Source organism: Salvelinus alpinus, chromosome 4 (genome assembly GCF_045679555.1).
Source record: "Salvelinus alpinus chromosome 4, SLU_Salpinus.1, whole genome shotgun sequence".
Lineage (NCBI taxonomy): Eukaryota > Metazoa > Chordata > Actinopteri > Salmoniformes > Salmonidae > Salvelinus > Salvelinus alpinus.
In genome coordinates, this window is record NC_092089.1 from 46,542,845 (window position 1) to 46,566,602 (window position 23,758).

At 40.1% G+C, this 23,758-nt stretch overlaps 1 protein-coding gene across 9 annotated transcripts in view; it reads right to left on the bottom strand.

The window, feature by feature from the left end:
* Positions 1 to 1,415: 1,415 nt before the first annotated feature.
* Positions 1,416 to 23,758, bottom strand: part of LOC139573751 (ras/Rap GTPase-activating protein SynGAP-like) — a 113,985-nt gene continuing 91,642 nt past the window's right edge. For 5 of the 9 annotated variants that reach the window (XM_071397557.1, XM_071397554.1, XM_071397553.1 and 2 more), the window contains 3 exons: positions 23,293 to 23,504; positions 17,489 to 17,570; positions 3,869 to 7,004 (listed from right to left, as the gene is read on the bottom strand). In XM_071397557.1, coding sequence (XP_071253658.1) covers positions 6,585 to 7,004; positions 17,489 to 17,570; positions 23,293 to 23,504 — 714 coding nt within the window. In that variant the 3' untranslated portion in view covers positions 3,869 to 6,584. Of the gene's footprint in view, positions 7,005 to 13,653; positions 13,716 to 17,488; positions 17,571 to 20,158; positions 22,417 to 23,292; positions 23,505 to 23,758 lie in introns of those variants that run through there. The other 4 variants (XM_071397556.1, XM_071397558.1, XM_071397560.1 and 1 more) reach the window with 4 other exon arrangements.

Below are 23,758 nucleotides of genomic sequence, written 5' to 3' on the forward strand. Positions count from 1 at the left end.
GAGGGCACGCACATCAGGAAAAGTGCGTGGAGGAGGAACAGGGCTCTGAAAACGCACTGGAAGCCTGGTGCGTGGTGTAGGCACTGGTGGTACTGGGCTGGGGCGGGGAGGTAGCGCCGGAAATACCGGACCGTGCAGGCGTACTGGCTCCCTTGAGCATTGAGCCTGTCCAACCTTACCTGGTTGAATGCTCCCCGTCGCCCGACCAGTGCGGGGAGGTGGAATAACCCGCACCGGGCTATGTAGGCGAACCGGGGACACCATGCATAAGGCTGGTGCCATGAATGCCGGCCCGAGAAGACGCACTGGAGACCAGACGCGTTGAGCCGGCCTCATGACACCTGGCTCAATGCCCAATCTAGCCCTACCAGTGCGGGGAGGTGGAATAACCCGCACCGGGCTATGCACACGTACAGGAGACACCGTGCGCTCTACTGCGTAACACGGTGTCTGCCCGTACTCCCGCTCTCCACGGTTAGCCTGGGAAGTGGGCGCAGGTCTCCTACCTGCCCTTGGCCCACTACCTCTTAGCGTCCCCCAAGAAATTTTTGGGGTTTCTTCTCAGGCTTCCTTGCTAGCCGCGTACCTTCATATCTGCGGTTTATGGCTTGATTCTCCGGCTTCCAGCCTTGCTTCCGTGCTGCCTCCTCATATCGCCGCCTCTCTGCTTTAGCTGCCTCCAGCTCAGCTTTGGGACGGCGATATTCTCCCGGCTGTGCCCATGGACCTTTTCCATCCAGCTCGTCCTCCCAAGTCCAGTATTCCTGTGTATTCCACTGCTCGAACAAACGCTGCTTGGTTCTGGATTGGTGGGTGGTTCTGTAACGGCTTTCCTCCTCCTCTTCATCCGAAGAGGAGGAGCATGGATTGAACCAAGACGCAGCGTTGGAATAAGACATGATATTTATTTAAACCAAAAACAGACGAAGACGAAAAAACGAACTAACTTGGATTAACTAACAAAATAACAAAAACGAATGTAGACAGACCTGGACGTAAGAACTTACATAAAACATGAAGAACGCACGAACAGGGAAATGACTACATAAATTAACGAACGTACAAACAAACCGAAACAGTCCCGTATGGTGCAACATAGACAGACACTGACACAGGAGACAACCACCCACCAACAAACACTGTGAAACTACCTACCTTAATATGATTCTCAATCAGAGGAGATGAAAACCACCTGCCTCTAATTGAGAACCATATTAGGTACCCATTAACCAACATAGAAACAGAAAACATAGACTGCCCACCCAAACTCACGTCCTGACCAACTAACACATACAAAACTAACAGAAAACAGGTCAGGAACGTGACACAATAGGCCTTTGTAAGAGTTTCAAGATATTTTTCACTGTGGTGACTGTTCTGTAGGAATTATACAAAAAATACATATCACATCTTAATTTAAGAAGTTAATTATTTGTTTATTATTCATTTATTTAAGTATTTCTATCTCCAAGATTCACCCACCCGAAAAATATAAATTCCGGTTTATTCAAAAATGAAATGAAGCAATTGTTATTGACCGCATCAAAGGAATGAATCAAGAAAATCAAAGTGGCAATAATCATAATCATTATTACAATAATAATTAAATAATCAGAATATCCACATTCATAACAAATCCATTTACAATGGCAATACACTCTTCAATATCACTCTTCCATTAATATACACAAATCCCCGAATGTCTGTCCTTTTTAAAACAAAAATAGAGGGGTTGGGGGACTATGGCTTGTCAAGGGGTATGACTATGTGTGACCTGGGGTTGAAAGTTCAAGGGTGAGGGAGGGTTGGCGAGTTGGAGGCACACTTAATAGAACTTGAAGAAATGGCTAATAACATGGTGTTACTTGCATGGAAGAGTTGCTTCACAAGTAACAGTGTGATCTGAACCAAATGTTCAGCCTGACAGAGGGGTCTATGAGAGGCAGAGTTCGGGGAACTAAATTGGAAAGATTAGATAAGGGTTGTCTGGATAAATATATAAATCTGAATGACAACCATTGCAAACATTTAATGTAGAGAAACGTAAAACTTAAATCAAATAACAACGAAGAATCATAATAGTTACAGGAATTCAAAGAAAAGGAGATGGAGGTCACTGGAAATATTATCTTAGTTATTCTATATACTGTATATGTACAAACATTGCTTGGTCACCCAAATATAATTTTAAAAAATGCCTCAGTTGATGAGAAAATGAGGGCAAGCCAGAGATTGTTTTGAGAGGCATAATTAGGTGTGTAGGTGTTCAGAGGTGTCAGATTGGTCAGTGTCTGCACAGAAAGTGCTTCCCAGACAGCTGTCCTTTAAATTGCCAGTGTGAACCTCTCCACTCCCCAACATTTATTCTTTGAGGAGTCAAATACGTCATTTAAGAGAGAGAGAGATTAGAGGATTGAGGAAAGAATTGTACACCCTGCATATACAAACAAACTGTATATACACATAGACACACCATATATACACACACATATCCAGTATATACACAACAACTGTACACACACTGTATGTACACACACATTCAATCACTTAAAAGGTATTAACCTCTAATCTCTCGCTCTTTTGATGTGTCATTTTTCAGTGGTCAGAGGTGAAGGAGGGCACAGGGTTTTATTTAGCTTCTGTGTCAGTGGAGTCCATACAAAGAAATCAAATGGAAGTTATACAGAAATTTGGCTCCAGAATTCGGTCTCACCACACTGGAAAAACATGATAAACTCGCATCTGCTCCACTAAGCTTACATCAGAGACAGAAATAGGAAAACAAAAACGTGATGGTAAGGATGTCCTCTTCTAAGGAGTTTTAGATCGTCTGTAAAATGGAGAGCTCCCCAGCGATTGTCAAGTAGAAAATCAACATCCATCCTCACATGTCTCTTCCAGGGATTACAAGAGAGAAGTGGAGGGGTGCAGGTCACAGCAACGTGCAAATCATTGTGAGGGGAGCAGGTAAAACAACAGTTTGTGTTTTTATCCGTCACAGTCCCAGGGCAATCTTTCTCCACAAAAGGGTAATGTTCCATAAGATTGTCTTAAGAAAAATCAGTTGATATAAAATGGATCATTTCTGGACTGTCATTAGATACTAGAGTCTTGTCATTATCAAGAAATAAACATTTGCTCAGGAAGATTTCCAATTAATAGTTTTTGTAGTACTATGGTAAGAATAATGCATTATTATAGAAATATAAATCATAGCATTGTCTACATTTTTCAAAGTTTTAATTGAAGCAATATTTTGTTTTGTAGCAGTTTCACTTGTAATAGGCTGTGCATAATTAGTTTCCTTTAAATGTAAAACTAATAGAGATAAAGAAGAAAGAACAAAACCAAAACCATGGCAGATATGAACAGGAGCATAAATAGTCTAAAAGTGAACATAAACTGAGGTGGGTGGTTAAGAATAGATAGAAAGAGGAATGGGTAGATAGTGGGTGGACTGTAGAAAATGGTAGGAATGAAAAATGAAAGAAACAAATTGTGAGATCTTAGAAAAATGTTAGGAAAGAAAAATTACAGCACCTTTGAAATGCATCTTAAACACAGCAGCTCTCCCTCTTTCATTTCACTTACTGCTCAATCCCAAAAGGTTTATATCATGTCAATCTGCATAGCTGTTCTTCACATGCTTGATGAGCCAACAAAACCACCAACCCGAGATTGGCATGTCTTGAAAAGAAAATCAGATATCTAATCACAAGCGTCAAATACAGATTGTCCAGCCATCCAATCAGAGAGAGAGGGCCCAAGTAAAGTAGGGTAAATAACACAGCAGATCCTTACATGGTCAGCTGTGGCTCTGGACTATCCTTTAGGTCAGGAGAATTGAACCAATGGCCCAACTTCTCCCTTTGTCAGCCAATCGCATCACGAGAGAGCGTTCTTGATATATGGCCAGGCCATGCGGGCTGCCCATGTTGCCTCAGCCAATTAGGTTCCAGATTGTCCTCCACGAAGCTGCGTGATTGGCTAAGGGGAGAAAAGGAAGACAGAGAGAGAAGGAACGGGGAGGTGCTTGATGAGTTGCTATCCAATCATAGCCATCCCACTAGGCACAGACGTCATTTCAACGTCTAATTTTGATTTACATTTGATTGAGTTGTCAACTAAAGTGAATTTAATCCATGTCATTGGACCAACCACTGTATCGGATGGCAGTCACTCCAAAGTAGGATTAATCTCTTTGTCAGTTTGTGTTTAGCTCTGAGGCAAATATTTGTTAACCTGAGTCTCTCAATTCTGCATCTCTGAGGTATATTAATGTCAATGCTCATATATCAACCAGTGACCCTGTATACTTCCATATCTTTATTCAATGCAGATGTAAAACCCTAGCTGCTTTAAAAGCCATTTTATTACTGATATGTTTTGGCACTCGAAAGGTAGCCATATTAGCTGACTTAACACAAGTTAACTACAACAAACTCTCCCTATTAATAATCACATTTGGTTAACTTTTAATTCAACACTCTAAATCTCTCTCATATCGCTGAATCTCATCCACTCTACATTATGGCTAATCCCCTAGTACTGACCGACACAGCATTGGCGGAGGCATTTTGACCCTATGCACAAAGTGCCGAATCCTAACTTGAGATCTGCATGTTAAACTCAGACTTACTCGTAATGCATGATGCCAATGGGAGAACTGCAACAATATACATCAAGTTAGGATCTGGCCCTTAGTAAATTGACTCTTAATCAAATAAAAAAGCGAAATAAGACCGGTGTTGTGTTCTGCAAAACCAGGACAGTCTGAAGCATGTTAATTCACTTGAGACGCTAAGCCAGAGTAAGGAAAGTTATCCAACTAGTTATAAAGCACCACCAGTGTGAATCTAAAAGGGCCAAAATAAACCCAAGTTCACATCTAAACAAAGATTACAATGGACAAGTTATACACAAAACAAGAGGACATGACAACACAGTATAACAGTATTCAATGACAGGTGATATCTGAACAGTTGACACAAAGCAATGAATTCCTTTTAGTGCACTGTGTAACATGTTTTAGATTTGAAATACTCTTTACTAACGATGCCCCAAACAATCTTTGTTTTTTCAAAATGTTGTTACATTAGCATTCATCATGCTCAGCTGAATGGTACGTTAACTTCAAATAGTCCCTCGAAACGACATGAAGAAAGTCTATGCCACATACAAATTTGTCTGAGCGCTGTTTGACTACTGGCCAAAATGTCATTATCTGAGACCCAGGCACTTAAAGGCTAGACTTAACTGGCTACCCCAAAATAAGAATCAAATAAATAGTTTACGTGGTACTAAACAGAAAAAGCCATGACAACAATTTTGGAAGTGTACTAGGTGTTACAAGTGACTACGTTATATGCCTGGACACTGAAGGTCCACAAATAGTATCCCTTTGATATTTTCAACCCCTTAAAATTGCTGGTAAACTTTTTACCTGACAACTTTGTTATTGTCTCATTTGGTTTAAGCACCCTACTTGACCCAGCTCCCACTCCATTAAACAATTGCACACATAAGGACACGACACACACATAACAAACAAACATAGACAAATACATAAAAGAAATAGGCTACCTTGACAATAACAGACAGAGTGAGAGAGACAGACATACAGACAGTGGGAAACATGAGAGGCAGTGCTATGACACACACACTTGATTTGGAAATGGCACTGTTTGTGTCTGTAGCACCAGTTGATCACACATAGGTTCTGAGATTGAGAAGAGAAAACATTGCACAAGTCCAGTCCACGAATGGGAAGTCCCTTAATTTACACATTTTTGAAAACATCACACACTTTCCTTAGGCCATAGGGCATGTCTATGAAATCCCAAAAATGAAACCGTATTCTGCTTGTTCTGGACTCTGTAGTTAGTCTGCATTTCAAACAGCATAGTTATTTTTGGATCTTGATTAGATTGTTTATGTACTATCATCAGTTAAAATAATCCTTCTGTCAATATCATCTATGCCTGTTATTTGAAAACCCTGTTAAAATACACTCAAAGGCACTAAGGAAACCAGACTACAAAGCCAGATGACCACATTTCTACCAATTAAATTTGAGAGCTGGAGTTTTCAGGACAGGAAATGACTAGACCTTTATCGATGGAATTATGGGATACTACACGCATGTATATAGTAGGATGCTATTGGCTACTGAGAAGTTTTTGGGGAGTGAGACGTTATATAGTGTTTGCTTACTGTCTTTATTTGATTAAACAAACACACAAAGCAAAATCTCACATAGTCGCTTGGTTTGGGGATTAGGCCTATACCAGTGTATGATAGGCTCTTTAGTTTGATCGATTGAAACAGTACATGAGGATCCCACAATGTCAACGATAACTAAAAGGTATCATTATCTTGTCCTGCATGACAGATACTGACCAAAGACCAGTTTGAGCATGACGGAAATTAGGTCCATTGGAAAGCCCTTTTGTTGTCTTGTATGATAATGCTGAATGTACTGTACAGTTAAATGTACAATGACTGCTGCCCCCCACACATTTCTTCTCTCTCTGGTTTGAGTACACATAAAAGAAACGGGAAAGATTGCAGTCATCTCGTCCTCCTCAAAAAAGGAAGGAAATGTGGCAAGACTTTTTTATTTGTGTCTTCTCTCTCTGATTTGGTTTAGTGTTGTTTTTGACCTGCTCCCTCTCCTCTATGCCCAGTCCTGCTGTTGCAGTGCTCTCAGTTGCCTCCGTGCTTGTCACTGGGGAGGATGTTGGGTTGACACGGAGCTCTCCATTCTGGGGTGGACTGGGGTGGAGATGAGGAGTGGGGGGAGGAGGAGGGTCTACGGGTGGGGAGGGGACTCCATTCTCGTTCCGGGGCAAGCCAGTGGAGGAGATGCCCGAGGAAGAGATAGTAGGGTCAGGATCAGTAGTCATCCCTCCTTCTTTTTCTCCTTCTTCTCCTCCTCCTCCTCCTCTTCCACCTTCAGTATTCACACAGGGGTCTGCTGAACCCAGGGAGGAATGCTGGGCCCCCTAGCAAGACAGAGAGAGGGAGGGAGAAGAGGAGTAGGAGAGGGGAGAGATGGGAGTGGGAGAAGGGGCATTCAGTGGGGGATTTGTGGCATGGACAAGGGTGTAAACGAGTCAGCCAATCCAGGAAAGAGAGAGTGAGGCAATATAAAGAGTCATATATGAAGCAGGAAATGTGGGGAGAGAAGGCATCAGGGAGGATGGAAGGAGAGGGAGTATGGGTGATATAAACAAGCAAGGAATAGTCAAATAAAAAGAGGAGGCCAGTGAAGAACAAACAGGTGGGTAGAGGAGAGTAAATAGGTGAATCAGTTACGAATGTAAAAAGAATAGAATGGAGGAAATAGTGTGGGGTGATGAGGGTCCCGGTAGGAGAGGATCAAAGCAGGAGGTAAAGAAAGAAAGGATCATTTGAGAAAGCAAAGGGAGTAAGGGAGGGAGAGAAATAAGTGACAAGGGATGGGAGGAACAACGGAGAAAGAGAAATAGAGGAAAATGAGTTACAGAACAGAAGTATGAGGTACACCAATAGAGATGGACAGCATAGGAGAGGGGATACAGTCAGAAAAAGAAAAGGTGGAAGGAATTACAATCTCGGGTTGACCAACATGTCAGAGTGTCTTGATCTTCGTATGATGCTGAGTTAGAAGGGGGTACTAGTCAGGGACGGGTGTCAAAAGGAGTCCAAGCAGTCAAGTAGAATGAGAGTTGTGTCAGTCTTAGCCAATGAGATTAATTTCAAGGAATTTCTATACATTCTAATTTGTATTATAAACTGGGTGGTTCGAGCCCTGAATGCTGATTGGCTGACAACCGTGGTATATCGGACTGTATAACACGGTTATGACAAAACATTTATTTTTACTGCTCTAATTACATTTGTAACCAGTTTATAATAGCAATAAGGCACCTCAGGGGTTTGTGGTATATGACCAATATATACTGTGCTGTATCCAGGCACTCTGCTTTGCGACGTGCTAAGAAAAGCCCTTAGCCGTGGTATTACACCCCCTCGTGCCTTATTCCTTAAATATACTTTAGTAAAGGCTTGAAAACCATGGTGACACAAATAGTTGTTATGACTCTATAACGTGATACAATTGTGTCACTTTAATTAATCTTACGCACATTAGAAACCATGCGCATTTCAGGTTTAGCATGGTTTTTGCTAAGCATTCAGTCAATTGACCTTCGTCAGAGCAAAACTTTCACAGATAGAAGAAAATAAATGAAGAACATAAAGCGTTCACCGAAAGCTTAGCTAAGACCACAATAAATGTGCAGAAATTCGATATTGTTTTTTCATGCACCTTTGTTCCCTTGTCAAGTGTGTGGTTGATTCCCACACATCATTGAACCTTATAAGTACTTTAACATTTAAATAGTAATAAGTACTTTAAAATAAAACATTATAGATGATAATATTATAGTATTGCATTACTATAATAGTCTAACATGCAGATGTGTTACAGTAATTCTTAGAACTTTAGATGCGAATTGGAGAACATAATGACTAAATACTGATCTACAAAGCTTGTATAAGAAGCTAGCATTCAAGAGCTCTCAACTGTGTCTAATCCACCAATCAGAATTTCTAACCCATACCCATTGACCAATTATCAATGGATGCTCATTAATTTACCAAATCTGTAAAGCACTGGGTTGGAATTTGTAATAAGTGAATAAGTCAAAGTTTGGTTTTGCTATCTATCCTTACCTACATTGGCGCAGAATAACGTCATTGCAAATACCAGATTGATTTCACTTATTAATTAAATCAAGCTCTGAATGCAAGTCATCATGTTCAGTCCTGTTCAGTACAGTCTGTGTTAGAGCAGTAGGAAAGAAAATAGCTGGGTTATTGGCACTGACAGAGGTTGTGTTCGATTGAGGAAATGGTGTCTAACGTATCAAAGTAAAAACAGGAATGTGGAATCATTTAAAAGTTTTCTACACGTATAGAAGAATCTGAATTGACATTTACTGAGATGCCAATTCCTTTCCTCAAATGTGTAATAACTTCATTGAACAATAAGGACAAAAATCCATTCATATGATTGTACCAAGGAGTATGAAGTCTTAAGATGTGAACGATGCACTGGAGAAGTGAAAGTCAGAAAAAAGGTACTTCAAGAGGGTTTTATGATCTGCATCTAGTACAGAAATTAGTCAGAAACAGGCCATTTGATTTCAAAACTAATTAGCATTAAATATCAGGGTGGGTGTGTCCATTGTATGTAGCACATGTTTCCATCTCTAGAAAGGGAACAAAAAATGTCCTTCAAAAAGTGGAATTGAACTGGCAGACCTTTTCTCTTCTCACTCAGAACCTTGTAAAGCACACGGCGATAACCAATTTCAACGGATATTACCGTTAGCATAAATGCTAATCCCATTCCCTACTTGGTGCTAGCAACAGTAACAGGAAATGTGTTATGGAAACAAGAGGAACAAGTGGTATTTCTCTACCAGTGCTGGACTACTTTCAAACCAGTTCTACAAAAATGACTACAAACCCTTTCACATTATTTATCCAAGTTTAGCCAGACCTGCCAATACAACTGAGAAAATTGGGCGAATATTTTATGATAAGAAAGTTAGATAGCTGCTAGATAGCCAACCTATGCTAATAAAAGAAGCAGCGATCCAATCAACTTAAATAAAACGTGCATCACTCACTGTTAAAGATCCATATGTGCAGAGTTTGCTTACTTGAACAACTGGTGTTTATGTTTGTACAAAAGCTGCAACTAATAAAAGTTAGGAAATTGTAGACAAAAACAACACATAGCGGATGAATTGTGCAATGTTAAGTGCATTGTTAGTATGCTTTGGTACGCAATTCTCAAATGTTCTTACTCAGCAACATGAATAGGAACTGAATACTCAATTTCTGTTTCAAACTAGGCATATCATTGTGGAAATTAGACGTACAAACCAACCAAATATTCCATAACAGCAGTAGATGACTGACATAGATATAAAGGACACTAGACAACTCTCCAAGTATGACCCAGAGCAAAAAGAACAACAATACAGTACTGGCGACACACTTGATCAAACTCACAATGACAATACATGAACATTGGATCAACTTATGTGCTCAGGTGCCATATACATACAGTACACATACACACAGGAATATATAAACACACTCTCAAAGAAACACACACATTGACATATATGCACACCAGTTGTTTATTTTCAGGGAAGGATTGTGTCAGATACGGAGATTTCCCATAATTCCCGTCATTTATTTGGGGGAGTGGTGGGAGGGGAGATGAGTCGAATTGAATGGATATGTTGATGACCCACCGCAACGTGTTCCTCTGTGAGACACGTGCGGTGTGTGTAAGTGAGTTTGTGTTGATTTGAGCAGGGGTATTGTTGTATATGCATGTAGTCAGTTACCTTGTTGATATTGGTTCTTGGAATAGAGCCTACTTATATGTATTACTGCAGCAGAGCCATCAGTGTTTGTACATGTACCTAATAGAGTATCTGTGAATTGTCAAGCTGTTTGTCATAACTAGAACTAACTATGGCCTGGATTCAATCAGATCGAGCATTAACCATCGTTAACCAGTGTTGGCCGACATCTGCAGAGCAAATGTTTTATTATCCGTACCGCGTTAGACGTTCATGAGCTGACATATCCGTGAGTGTGTGCTCTTGTCCGTCACAAACCATTCCCTTCCTTGTTATCCCTACCACGTTAGAAGTTCAAAACGGTGCTAGAAATTGTAGGCTCTATAGAAATAATGACTCTCAAATGTAATGTCAATCCATTGATGTTAGGCTAATGGGAGAGATTTATAGCCTATCAATCTAATTTGAGTGTTTGATTGGTAACGCGGCTGCATAAATATCTAATGCGGCTGCATGGAATTTGTCGGATTACGTTGGGTGTGGTTTCGTTGCTTCTTGTGAATCTGACAACTCGAACGCAGTTCCGACACCACCAAAACAACGGCTATTCAGCTGTCAATCTGATTGAATCTAGCCCTAAGTATATATTACAACCATCTATATCCTGATCAAACAGTTCGCTTATCATCCCAAAACAACACAGGGAATTGAAAGAAAAAAGTAGTGGAGAGATGAACAAGGATGAAGGATGTGAAGAAGGATGAAGGAGTTGCAAGGTTTTGCAAATGCCAACATTTGATAATAGTGGAGCATTGAAATGGAGCATTGCATTAAACAGCTGAACATTTCGATGCATTTCAGTCAGGAATTCTACCATTGATGCTGGAGTTTTATGGTTTGAATTCAGAGGGTAAGCAATTTACCTAATGCAAAGAGTTACACGTTCAGGAAGTCTCCGTATATGACTGAATTTGTGCAAACAATTTTGCCACATTTGTCTGAGTGGTGTAAGAGTCACATACATTAATGTATACACTATGTGTATATTAAATCTGTACAATACATAAATCTAAATGTCCAATATATAGTGCTACACTGTACAGTGCCTACGGAAAGTATTCAGACCCCTTGACTTTTTCCAAATTTTGTTATGTTGCAGACTTATTCTAAAATGTATTAAATTGTTTTCCCCCTCAATCTACACTCAATACCCCATAATGACGAAGCAAAAAGGTTTTTATAAAAATAAAAATATCACATTTTAATAAGTATTCAGATTACAGCCTCGAGTCTTCTTGGGTATGACGCTACAAACTGTGCACACCTGTATTTGGGGAGTTTCTCCCATTCTTCTCTGCAGATCCTCTAAAGCTCTGTCAGGCTGGATGGGGAGCGTTGCTGCACAGCTATTTTCAGGTCTCTCCAGAGATGTTCGATCGGGTTCACGTCCGGGTTCTGGCTAGGCCCCACTCAAGGACATTCAGAGACTTGTCCCGAAGCCACTCCTGCGTTGTCTTGGCTGTGTGCTTAGGGTCATTGTTCTGTTGGAAGGTGAACCTTCGCCCCAGTATCTCTGTGTACTTTGCTCAGTTCATCTTTGCCTCGATCTTGACTAGAGTTCAATCTTGGTTTCATCAGACCAGACAATGGTGTTTCTCATGGTCTGAGAGTCCTTTCGGTGCCTTTTGGCAAACTCCAAGCAGGCTGTCATGTGCCTTTTACTGAGGAGGGGCTTCCGTCTGGCCACTCTCCCATAAAGGTCTGATTGGTGGAGTGCTGCAGAGATAGTTGTCCTTCTGGAAGATTTTCCCATCTCCACAGAGGAACTCTGGAGCTCTGTCAGAGTGACCATGGGGTTCTTGGTCACCTCCCTGACCAAGCCCCTTCTCCCCCTATTGCTCAGTTTGGCCGGGCGGCCAGCACTAGGAAGATTCTTGGTGGGTCCAAACTTCTTCCATTTAAGACTGTGTTCTTGGGAACTTTCAATGCTACAGAAATGTTTTGGTACTTTCCCCAGACTTGTGCCTCGACACAATCCTGTCTCGGAGCTATACGGACAATTCCTTCAACTTCAAGGCTTGGTTTTTTCTCTGACATGTACTGTCAACTGTGGGACCTTATATAGACGGGTGTGTGCCTTTCCAAATCATGTCCAATCAATAGAATTTACCACAGGTGGACTCCAATCAAGTTGTAGAAACATCTCAAGGATGTTCAATGGAAACAGGATGCACCTGAGCTCAATTTCGAGTCTCATAGCAAAGGGTCTGAACACTTATGTAAAGTTTTTAATGTTTTTAATGTTTTATAAATTTGCACAAATGTCTAAAAACCTGTTTTCGCTTTGTCATTATGGGGTATTTTGTGCAGATTGCTGAGCATTTAAAAAATATATATATTTTAAATTAAGGCTGTAATGTAACAAAATGTAGAAAAGGTCAAGAGGTCTGAATACTTTCCAAAGGCACTGTCCAGCCTGGCCTCATAGACTAGATGTAAAAGTTAACAAAAATCTGGTACACTCAAATTAGTATGATATGTTATGTTTGGTATGTTTACATCAGGCCGAAGGTTACTTAAGGCAAAAATTAAAGGAGCGTAGTTGGTCGGGGTGGATGGTTGAGCATATAGCTACTTTGCAACTACATAGCATGTTAGCTAACCCTTCCCCTAGCCCTTTCACCTAACTCCTGACCTTAACCTTAACCCCTAGCCTAGCTACCATTAGCCACCTAGCTAACATTAGAGTTAGCCACCTAGCCACCTACTTAACGTTAGCCACAACAAACTGGAATTCTTAACATATCATACATATTGCAAATTTGTAGCATATTTTATGAATTGTAATATATCATACGAAATGGATGATGGACATCCACATATTAATACATGCCATACCAAACATAACGATCATACTAATTTGAGTGTCCCAGATTTTGGTTTACTATGTTATGTCTACCCCTGACTCTGGGTTGACATTTCAGCTCCAGCATTTATTGATTTTCTATTACAGTAAAGCTCGACATTATTCAAATCGCTGTTGACAAAATCAAAATAACCTAAATAATGTGAACAATAGGTAAAGAAAGAAAGACTATTGCTGTTGATAATACGTGCAAATTTCTGTATAAGACATGTCTGTGTAAGTCAAGAACTGCTTCTGTTGGTGCTGCATACGGTCAATGACGCACATTCAGTACAGTGGAGGAGTCAAAGTGAAGAGGCAGAATGTATGGATGGAGAGAGGCAGTACCACTGAAGTGTATGCTGGTTGGTTTATTACCTTTGTACTCGGGGTGGGACGGGCGCGAGACGGGGCTGCACTAGGATGGATTGGCGCCTCCCCTAAGAGAAATCACCGTATCTCATCAACACAGGAGAAGAGGAGAGGAACGATAGAGAAAAGGAGGAGAGGCTAGGCATGTGTGCACTGAAGAAAGTAAAAGGTAGAAGTTGGGTGTCGAGGGTTGAGGAGCATTAGGGATACTCAACGCCCACAGGACACACACAAACACAAAGGAACGCACACCACATTCGCGCCAACACAAACCCAGCAGCCTGAAAGCACAAGAGGGCCCAACATGTCAACCAAGTCTGCATGCTGAGGAAGCAAACCAAGGCTGTTGATACACACATGCAGCAGTAAAGAGGGTTCGTAGCCATCTTGTGCAAGCCAGAACGTGAGGCAGCTTGATGTACAAGTACACCCTCTGGACATGATGCTACTCTATCGCAGGGCCATAGCCCCCGACCTATCTCCTTAATGCTGAGCCAAGCAGAGACACATTGGGTCCCGTTTTTAGTCTTTGTAATGACTCGGCCGGGGATCGAACTTCCGACCTTCCAATCTCAGGGCGGACACTAACAACAAGGCCACTGAGTTGGTTTAGCAGTAAAGATAGCTGCATTTTAAATCAAGCTAAATGTCATTCATTGATCCAAAGACTGAAAAGTCTTGTCCAGAAAAATGGTATCTCTGATCTCCTCTGAAGCTGAGGGGTTAGAAGTTGAGGCAAAAGGTGATGCAGTAATCATTGGCAAAAATATTAAACACCACTATTACTGCAACAAGGAATAAATAGTATTAAAAAACAGAGTTAAACAATATAAATATGCATACACATGTAAAAAAGGTTGAATGACACATAACACACTTAAAGACATATAAGGTTATAGAGACAGTAGATAACTGATGTGATAGAGATAACCATGTAAAGTGAGACATGCATTATATTCACAATGATGCATGGAACATACAACATTAAGTTGGAGAGGATATGTACGGTACAACATCCAAATGATGATTTATTTGTTATGAGTCATTACAAGGACAGGTTGATCTACTGTACTTTCAAGAGTGCTACCACTAGTTGCTGCCTACAGGTGTAATATCTTAATTGGACCAGTTTCTCACAGCAGGAAAATAATCCTGCACCAACAGGAATGTGGATAATAATTAATGGATATGTTTGTAGGGGTTGATATATTTTTCAATAGGGCAAATCAAGTCAAACATTTTAAAGTGGAAATTACAAACGTTAGAAGCTTTTTAAACCCTCAAATATAAACAAGTTTGCATTTCCTGCTGAACAGGAAAATTCTCTGTTACAACAGATCAAATTAAGATAGAACATTTGTATAAACGGTAGTAATAAAAACTCAAGCAATATTATTAAATTAACTCATTTAATCAAGTTTGACAATGAAATCCCATTAAAACCAGATATTTACTAGAGAGGGGGTGGAGGTATTCTCAACATAATGCTTTGGGAATATGAATCCACAAATTCCACGTAAAACGCTGAAAGATGAGTGAACTGCCCACTGTTGGGGTAATAAAGATAACGTGAACCCTATGAGTCACCGACACCCCCACCTAGACACCCAGCATTAAACACCTGTTGCTGCCATGGCGATGGACAAGTGATTGTATGGTAGCCAGCTCACTGCAAATAATGACAGATATTGGAAACGCAATCATTAAAACATGCCGACGTGCTCTGCTTGGGCATAGCCATGATGGGAATGTAATGGTACACAAACAATTGGCCCACAACAATGTATGGCTTCCTTTTATAATCTTCTTGACTATAACCTTCAGAACAATGGAGATACACAGAAATGTTCGCGTGGTTGCATGATAATGGACAATTAACATGAGAAAAAATAAAACCTGGGTGGAAGCATGACATGGAAATAATGAATGTCATCAGAAGTTCCATGTTGGACTGCTGTGATTTAATACTGTGTCTAGGAAGAGACCCAAACAGCTTCATGTTGGATAGAAAATCTGCCTCTTTCAGCTTGGAAACAAAACCAATATCAAGATGGATGCCCAGCCTTGAACGCTCCTACGACCACTTGGGAAGAGCTACTCAAACTATATCTCTCAGCCCTCAGAAAGAACCAATAGATTCCGATTCCAATGCTGTGTGAGGCTGTAGGCCAAGTCTACCATGACACTCCCTCAACTACATGTCAACCACAGACTGGCCACGTTCGACCGAGTGGAAACAGTGCGAGCGCAAAACTCTGGTCTGCTGCTTGTCTGGCAACTGAACACAACGCCATGCATCGCTGGACGGCTTTACCCCCTTTCAACCACAGTTTCTAAGCCTTTCTGGCTAATCTCTCCCTCTCCCTCCCTCCCTCCCTCACCCTCCCTCACCCCCTCTCTCCCTCACTGGGGGAGCTGTGTACTGAATGGAGAAATAACAGGAGAGACGCATTGGATCACTGCTCATTCGAGGAAGCGTGGCTGAAGCTCTGACTGTTCAACACCTTGCAGGGGTGCTGCATTCAGCTGCATTCTTATCTGGGACATAGCGGGAGCACTGTCTGTTCACACCGCTCAAACTTTCTGCTTTTGTTTTTATCTCTGCATGTCAGAAAATGTCTGTTGCCTCTTTGAGTCTGATTTGACTCGGATTGGGATAAAGAAGTTTGGATTGGGGAAGTGGCTGGGTGGGACTCAGTGAAGCTTGAGCGTACATGTGTCATGTTGTTTGCAAGAGACATTGTGGTTTGACACATACTCACTCTCTCTCGCACGCTCTTTTGAACACACACACACACACACACACACACACACACACACACACACACACACACACACACACACACACACACACACACACACACACACACACACACACACACACACACACACACACACACAGAAATCAGGCATGTCTTTGCAGCATGACTCATGATTGAGGGTGGGCTTGACCGGTGCTCAGTCTGAATAATCGGGATGAAGGAGTTTGGATTGGGGAAGCGGTTGGGTCGGACTCATCTTCTGGTGGAACAGGGATTTGATTTAAACGAATAAAAGAAGCTTGAGCATACATCTGTGATGTCGTTTGCAAGAGACATTGGGGTTTGACACACTCTGTCTCTTACACACACACACACACACACACACACACACACACACACACACACACACACACACACACACACACACACACACACACACACACACACACACACACACACACAGACACATACACACACACACACAGACACATACACACACACACACACACACACACACACACACACACTGAAAGCTGGTATGTCTTTGCAGCATGACTCATGATTGAGGGCGGGCCTGACAAGTTTGATAGGAGATGAGTGGCTGGCTAAAAGCATGGACCGAGAGACATTGAGTGTGGATGCTGGAGACGTTGTCGGCCTGACAAATGAACTCATCCTCAGGACCAAAACTGTTCAATAGTCGTGTATTTTGTCTTGCATTTGTGTTGGACTGGTAATACAACTTGACTTAATACATATAGTTCACACAAAGTTGATAGACGTGTCTGAGATGTACAGTTATCACAGACGCTGATTTGATTACAACCCGGATGTGGTCAGACAGAATATAAACAGATTGATCGAGAGACAGACACAAGATGTAAACAGACGTTCTTTGACCTTCAAAGCACCTAAACGGATTGACAGACAAATGACAGTCTCACCCAAACCCAAGGACTTGTCTAGACAAAATAAAGGGACAAATCAACAAAGAGATGAAAACAACATTGAGAAGGATAGAGAGATAAAGACACAGGCCATCCTACAGACATGGCGACCGGAAGAAGAAAATCACAGACCTGATCGGCGAAGACCCTAACGTTAGCTTTTGGCGGCTCAACCACAGCTCCTCCCCTTATCTCATCCTCCACAGCCATAAGTCTGAGAGTGAGAGTGAAAGAGAGAGAGAGAGAGAGAGAGAAAGAGAGAGAGAGAGCGAGAGAGTTCAAACAGTTGTGAGAGAATTGTGAGTTAACTAGACACTAAGTAGCTAAGTGTAATGCGTAAGGCTTATAAAGACTGTCCAGGTGCAAGCTGGATCTGTCATTGCCCTGAAAAACGTTGATTTGTCAATTATACCCATTACCTGGTCTATAGTAGTGTTTCTTAAAACCTCTGGTAGCCAAATTATAATCTATTCAACCAATGCTGTAACTGTTTAACATACACTGCTCTAGTAATACGAGGAAGCATTTTTGAGGCAGTTGAAGTGCATATTTCCATGTTCCCCAAGGGATTCAGCATGATGTGTCTGTCCAATTCAGGGTGTTTTCCAATGTAATCATGCCTAATGATGTCTAGATTGTGGTGTTTTGCCGTCATCGTGTTCTGAATGGGGTTTAATTAGCAATACATCCTCATCCTCATGGAATAGTTGAACTGACACAACATGATAGAGATTCCAAATCCTTGTTATAACAATTTCAAAGAGTCGTCTTGCAGGGATATTTGGAAGCTTATTGCTACAGCCTCCATAGGATATTTTTCTTGCCTTGCAAATTCACATTTCGACACGATTACTCAGCATCAGAATTATTTTCCAGAGAAGGGAACATGGATCATTAAATACTTGCCTCTGGAATTTCAAGATCTGGGTCATTCAAGGCAATGGTTCTGATATTTTCTTCATACACAAAAGGTGAAGGATGAATTAAAAGTCACTGCAATCATGAAGTCAAATCCAAGATGGCGATCAGCTGTTTGGTGATGGAGATCCAATGAACAAGGGTACATATGACATCCTAACTCCTACCTGGTCAATATTTCTGAGGTAATGAAATTCTTCTGCTCTGCTCATTATAGATTTCATTGTCTTCAATCTTATCACATCTACTTTCCGCCTGAATGACATGGTTGTTTTCATTTAACGTCATACAGAAAAGCTGTGAAAAATTGCTGACAAAGTGGATGAACTTCAGAGTGTTAAACTCCTGAGATGAACAGAATGCTGAGAGAGGACTAATTACACAAAAGGAATGACTAATTTTAATACAGTGCCTTCAAGAAGTATTCACACCCCTTGACTTTTTCCACATTTAAAATGGATTACATTGAGATTGTGTGTCACTGGCTGGGGTTACCCCATAATGCTCCATAATGTCAAAGTGGAATTATGTTTTTAAACATGTTTACAAATTAATTAAAAATGAAAAGCTGAAATGTCTTGAGTCAATAAGTATTCAACCCCTTCGTTATGGCAAGCCTAAATAAGTTCAGGAGTAAAAATGTGCTTAAGAAGTCACATAATAAGTTACATGGACTCACGATGTGCAATAATAGTGCTTAACTAGATTTTTGAATGACTACCTCATCTCTGTACCCCACACATACAGATAATTGTAAGGTCCCTCAGTCGAGCAGTGAATTTCAAACACAGATTCAACCACAAAGACCAGGGAGGTTTTGCAATGCCTCACAAAGAGGGGCACCTATTGGTAGATGGTTAAAAAAAGCAGACATTGAATATCCCTTTGAGCATGGTTAAGTTATTATTACACTTTGGATGGTGTATCAATACACCCCGTCACTACAAAGATACTTCCTAACTCAGTTGCCAGAGAGGAAGGAAACCGCTCAGGGATTTCACGAGGCCAACAGTGACTTTAAAACAGTTATAGTTTAAAGACTGTGATAAGCAAAAACTGAGACTGGATCAACAACATACAATAAAATTGCAAAAAAAAATTGGAAAGAAATTAACAAGGCAAATATACACGGGAGTTGCTTACCAAGACAACATTGAATGTTCCTGAATGGCCTAGTTACATTTTTGACTTAAATCGGCTTGGAAATGTATGGCAAGACTTCAAAATGGCTGTCTATCAATAATCAACAACCAGCTTGACAGAGCTTGAAATATTGTTATAATAATGTGCAAATGTTGTACAATCCAGGTGTGCAAAGCTCTTAGAGACTTACCCAGAAAGACTTACAGCTGTAATCGATGCCAAAGGTGACTCTAACATACAGTATTTTGACTCAGGGTTGTGAATACTTATGTAAATGACATATTTCTGTATTTCAATAAAATTGCTAAAATTAAAAAAAACATGTTTTCATTTTGTCATTGTTGTGTGTAGATGGGTGAGATTTTTTTTTTTATCCATTTTTAATTCAGGATGTAACACAACAAAATGTGGAATAAGTCAAGGGGTATGAATACTTTCTGAAGAAACTGTATAGGACATTGTGCAGTGGCAACAGAGAAAGTGAGGACCAGACAGCCGATGTGATTGGTGCAAAAACTGAGCCAATAAGATAAGTAAAAACAGAAATAGCACAGATTTTAATCAAACTATTCCAAAATGAGTGGTTGGTTTGGACAGAGGATAACATATCACCCATTGTCATTTGCCACCATAATCAAGCTGTCGCAATTCCGCAGAGAAAGCATTCTCTGAATATCTTTATGCTTATTAACATACAACTAAATTGATGCTTAACATTAATAAATAATGAAAATCCACAGGTGAAGTTTCAAACATTGGTGTTAGATGTTTTATTACATAAATAATGTACAGGGATTTATTTGACAAAAATAAGAAAGGGAAAAGAAATCAAACGTATGCACTGACTGAAACATTGGCACTGATCTAGAAACTATGAAATGTAACATGAGTATACAGTAGAATTCTAAAAAAGGCAGACAGTGATTCACATGGGTGATATGTACCAAAACTAAACCTGTATATCTATTTACTTCAAGTTCAAGTAGTGTACTTGTCAGGTCAAGTCTTACATGCAGTCAAAACAATGTGGGTATTTGTCAATATGAGGTCAGGGACAGGTCATGATATCTGACTTGTCTGTTACATAGAAATAAGGCAGGCGATTGGGTGAGTCAAAGGTCACATGTAGTCAATTGTATGTACATCAACAGTAAACCCTCACTATGTGCTGCTATCTGCCATGTCAATCCAAATGACTTTATTGCACAGTGACAAGTTATATCTCTATGAAAACTTTCAAAGTAATACTGATGTAATAGTATACATCTATACAGACTACCAATATTATGCTTGCTACAATGCCAAAAGAGGGGCAATCTTATGATAGTGAACAATTCTTGTTCCACATCGTATCTCAAAAAATGACTCCCTCAAAGCTCTAACTTTAGCAAACAACAACCCCATTTACCCTTCGGTTTCCTATGACTTACTGCAGATCAAAACTTAAACCAACGACATAGAGCAAAATTATAACAGAAATAAATCTTAACACTTTAGATAAATGGCACCAATATCCATCTGGCTACACGATTAACATTTTTGTTCAAATACACTATACAGCCATGTGTAAGTCAAAGATATAAGTTATAAACTATTTTGTACAGTAATGCATATGCTGTATCTATGGTATTTAGGGGTTTACAGGATCCATGGTCATACATGCAGAAGTCTCAATATAATTTATGTTGATATGGGTTCATTTGATACTGAATGGGACCTGAAAAAACCTTTAAGTGTATGAGTTCTGTATGTATGGTCATATGATAGATGTATCTATGCATGTAAGGTATACATACTCAATATCTTCGTGTGCCTGAATGTAGGCCTACATACATATATGTAATGCTTTTGTTCATAAATGCTAAATGTAATCTATTATTGCACATCTCGTAATGCTACAATATTGCTATTTCAATAGATTAAAATAGTTAATTACATTGGTAATATCATAACAAAATGTACATATAGAATCTTAGAGTATCCTTATTGGTATGGCTGGTACAGTACTGGTACTTCAGTATGGTATTGATAACATTTAGATAAAGTGTGTTACTCTAGCGTGTTTGATATTCTTTGATATAATATAATCTTTCATATTCCTCTTAAGAAACATAACTGCTACTCTAGAGGCACCAAGATAAATCACAAAAAAAGGCTTTCAAAGAATATCTGAAGTCGTTTCGAAGAAGAATGGGGAATGAGATTTGAAAAGCAATGATAGAAGTTTGGGTTTTGTGAAATGTGGAATGTATGGTTAATTATCCTTTTGGAGGACAGTGGATTAAACCACTTGAGCCATTGGAATTGCTTGAAACATACTCTCTACCATCAACAATAAAAAAAAACGCTAATAGCATCTCATTCATTGACAGCATATGAATCTGTCTTAAAACCTTGCAGCCATCCACTACTTATAGAATCCTCTAGATTACCTTGTCAACTGTAACAATGCCAAAGGGGAAGAAGAACTTGTCATTTAGATACTAAATTAGGTTTACTCTGTGTTCTCTTTACACATCATAAGATAGGGAAATACTATCAAACTGTGGTCGCAGTTTGTAAAGATTGGTATTGTTCATCCTCATGTCAAGCTGTTATGGTGATGACAACAAGATGTCATGTACTACCTTAGTCTTTGTTTCATGCATTTTTGATCAAAAACACCATTATGGCCTCATACTGTATAGGGCAGATAGAAGTCATATGATGTCACCTTTCAGTCCAGTATTGTGCTTTTCGATTCAATCTAGGTGAATCCCTCTCAGTTTACGGTTATCGGAATAATCACCACAGATGACGCAGGTAAACTACTGATGGAAAAAAACAAGCAGCATGTTTGATATACTGGCAATAAAATGGCTGCCAAATAGTGCAATAGCACAAAGGGCCTAAACATGTCTTTTGGGTTCTTTATGCACCAAGTTATGGGGTTATGGATGGGATTGGTTCCATTAAGTACAGCCACGAACTGTCTCGGTCTTCATTCCATTTCTTCTTCCCTGGAATGGATTAAAAGTAGCAAAGTTCCCTGTGACACATATCTAACTATCAATTGCAGATTATTAGAAGTGGTGAACAAAAGCAGAACATTTACACAAATAGTTTCCTCTCTCAAGTCCCTTATCCCAAGTCAATTTGTCAATGTTAGTCAGAAGAATGTTCAATGAACATTTTCCTACTGACTGGGTGAAAACCAATTGCCTAAGGTATCTGCATACAGACATGAATCATTCATATGAATGGATTTCACTGTTGACCTCTCACCTTTCAAATGAATGTGCAGTTAGTTTGAAGCTGTCCCATTATATATATATATATATATATATATATATGGCTCCCGAGTGGCGCAGTGGTCTAAGGCACTGCAAGAGGTGTCACTACAGTCACTGGTTCGAATCCAGGCTGTATCACATCTGGTTGGGATTGGGAGTCTCATAGGGCAGCGTACAATTGTCCGAGTTTGACCGGGGTAGGCCAACATTGCAAATAAGAATTTGTTCTTAACTTATTTGCCTAGTTAAATAAAAGTGACTTTTTTAAAATTAAAATATCCCTACATACATTTGAGTGTGCAGGTTGAGGCCTCCCCATTATTTCTCCATACATTAATGTATCTATTTTATAACTATACATTATCTAGCCTCTCATATACTGTATATTCATCAATATTCCCCAGATGATTTCCAAAAATCAGCACCTGCCTAAGGAAGATTGTTGGATATTTCTTGGATAAATGTAATCAGACAATAGTTCTCAACAATACGTTAATTAATTTTCTTCACTCCATTTTTGTTCTCTCTCCACACCTGTCTTCTCTTTCTCTTAATCTCTACATCTCCATTCTCCTTCTCCTCCACCACCCCCCCTCTTTTTACCTGTTGATTATTCCTTTAATTTGGGAGTCTTTCTCCACTTGCTGTTGCCGTAGCCTCCTCTCGCTGTCCTCCAGGCGACTCTGGTATTGTGAGAGGATCTTACTGGTCTGCTGCTCCTGGGAAAGGAGCCTCTTCTCATACTCCTCCAGCTTCCTGTGGGACATGATCAGTCGCTCCTTTAGGGAGTGGATCTCCTCCTCGTATTCCTTTACCTGAGACAGACAGAGAGAAGAGAACGCATTGGAAATAGAAAATGGTTGAGCAATTGTCATACACGTCGACAAGTCACCATGGAATATGGAGGCAACCACATTGTTGTCCAGTGTTCACTAAAGTCTAAGACACACAGTTTATCCCTTTTCACTTGCTCACTATGCACAAAGATCTAGCTATGTCTGTTATGAAAATAACTCCAGAAGGGAATATATTGAAAAAAAAAGAATTGTACTGTTATTTGTACTGTTTA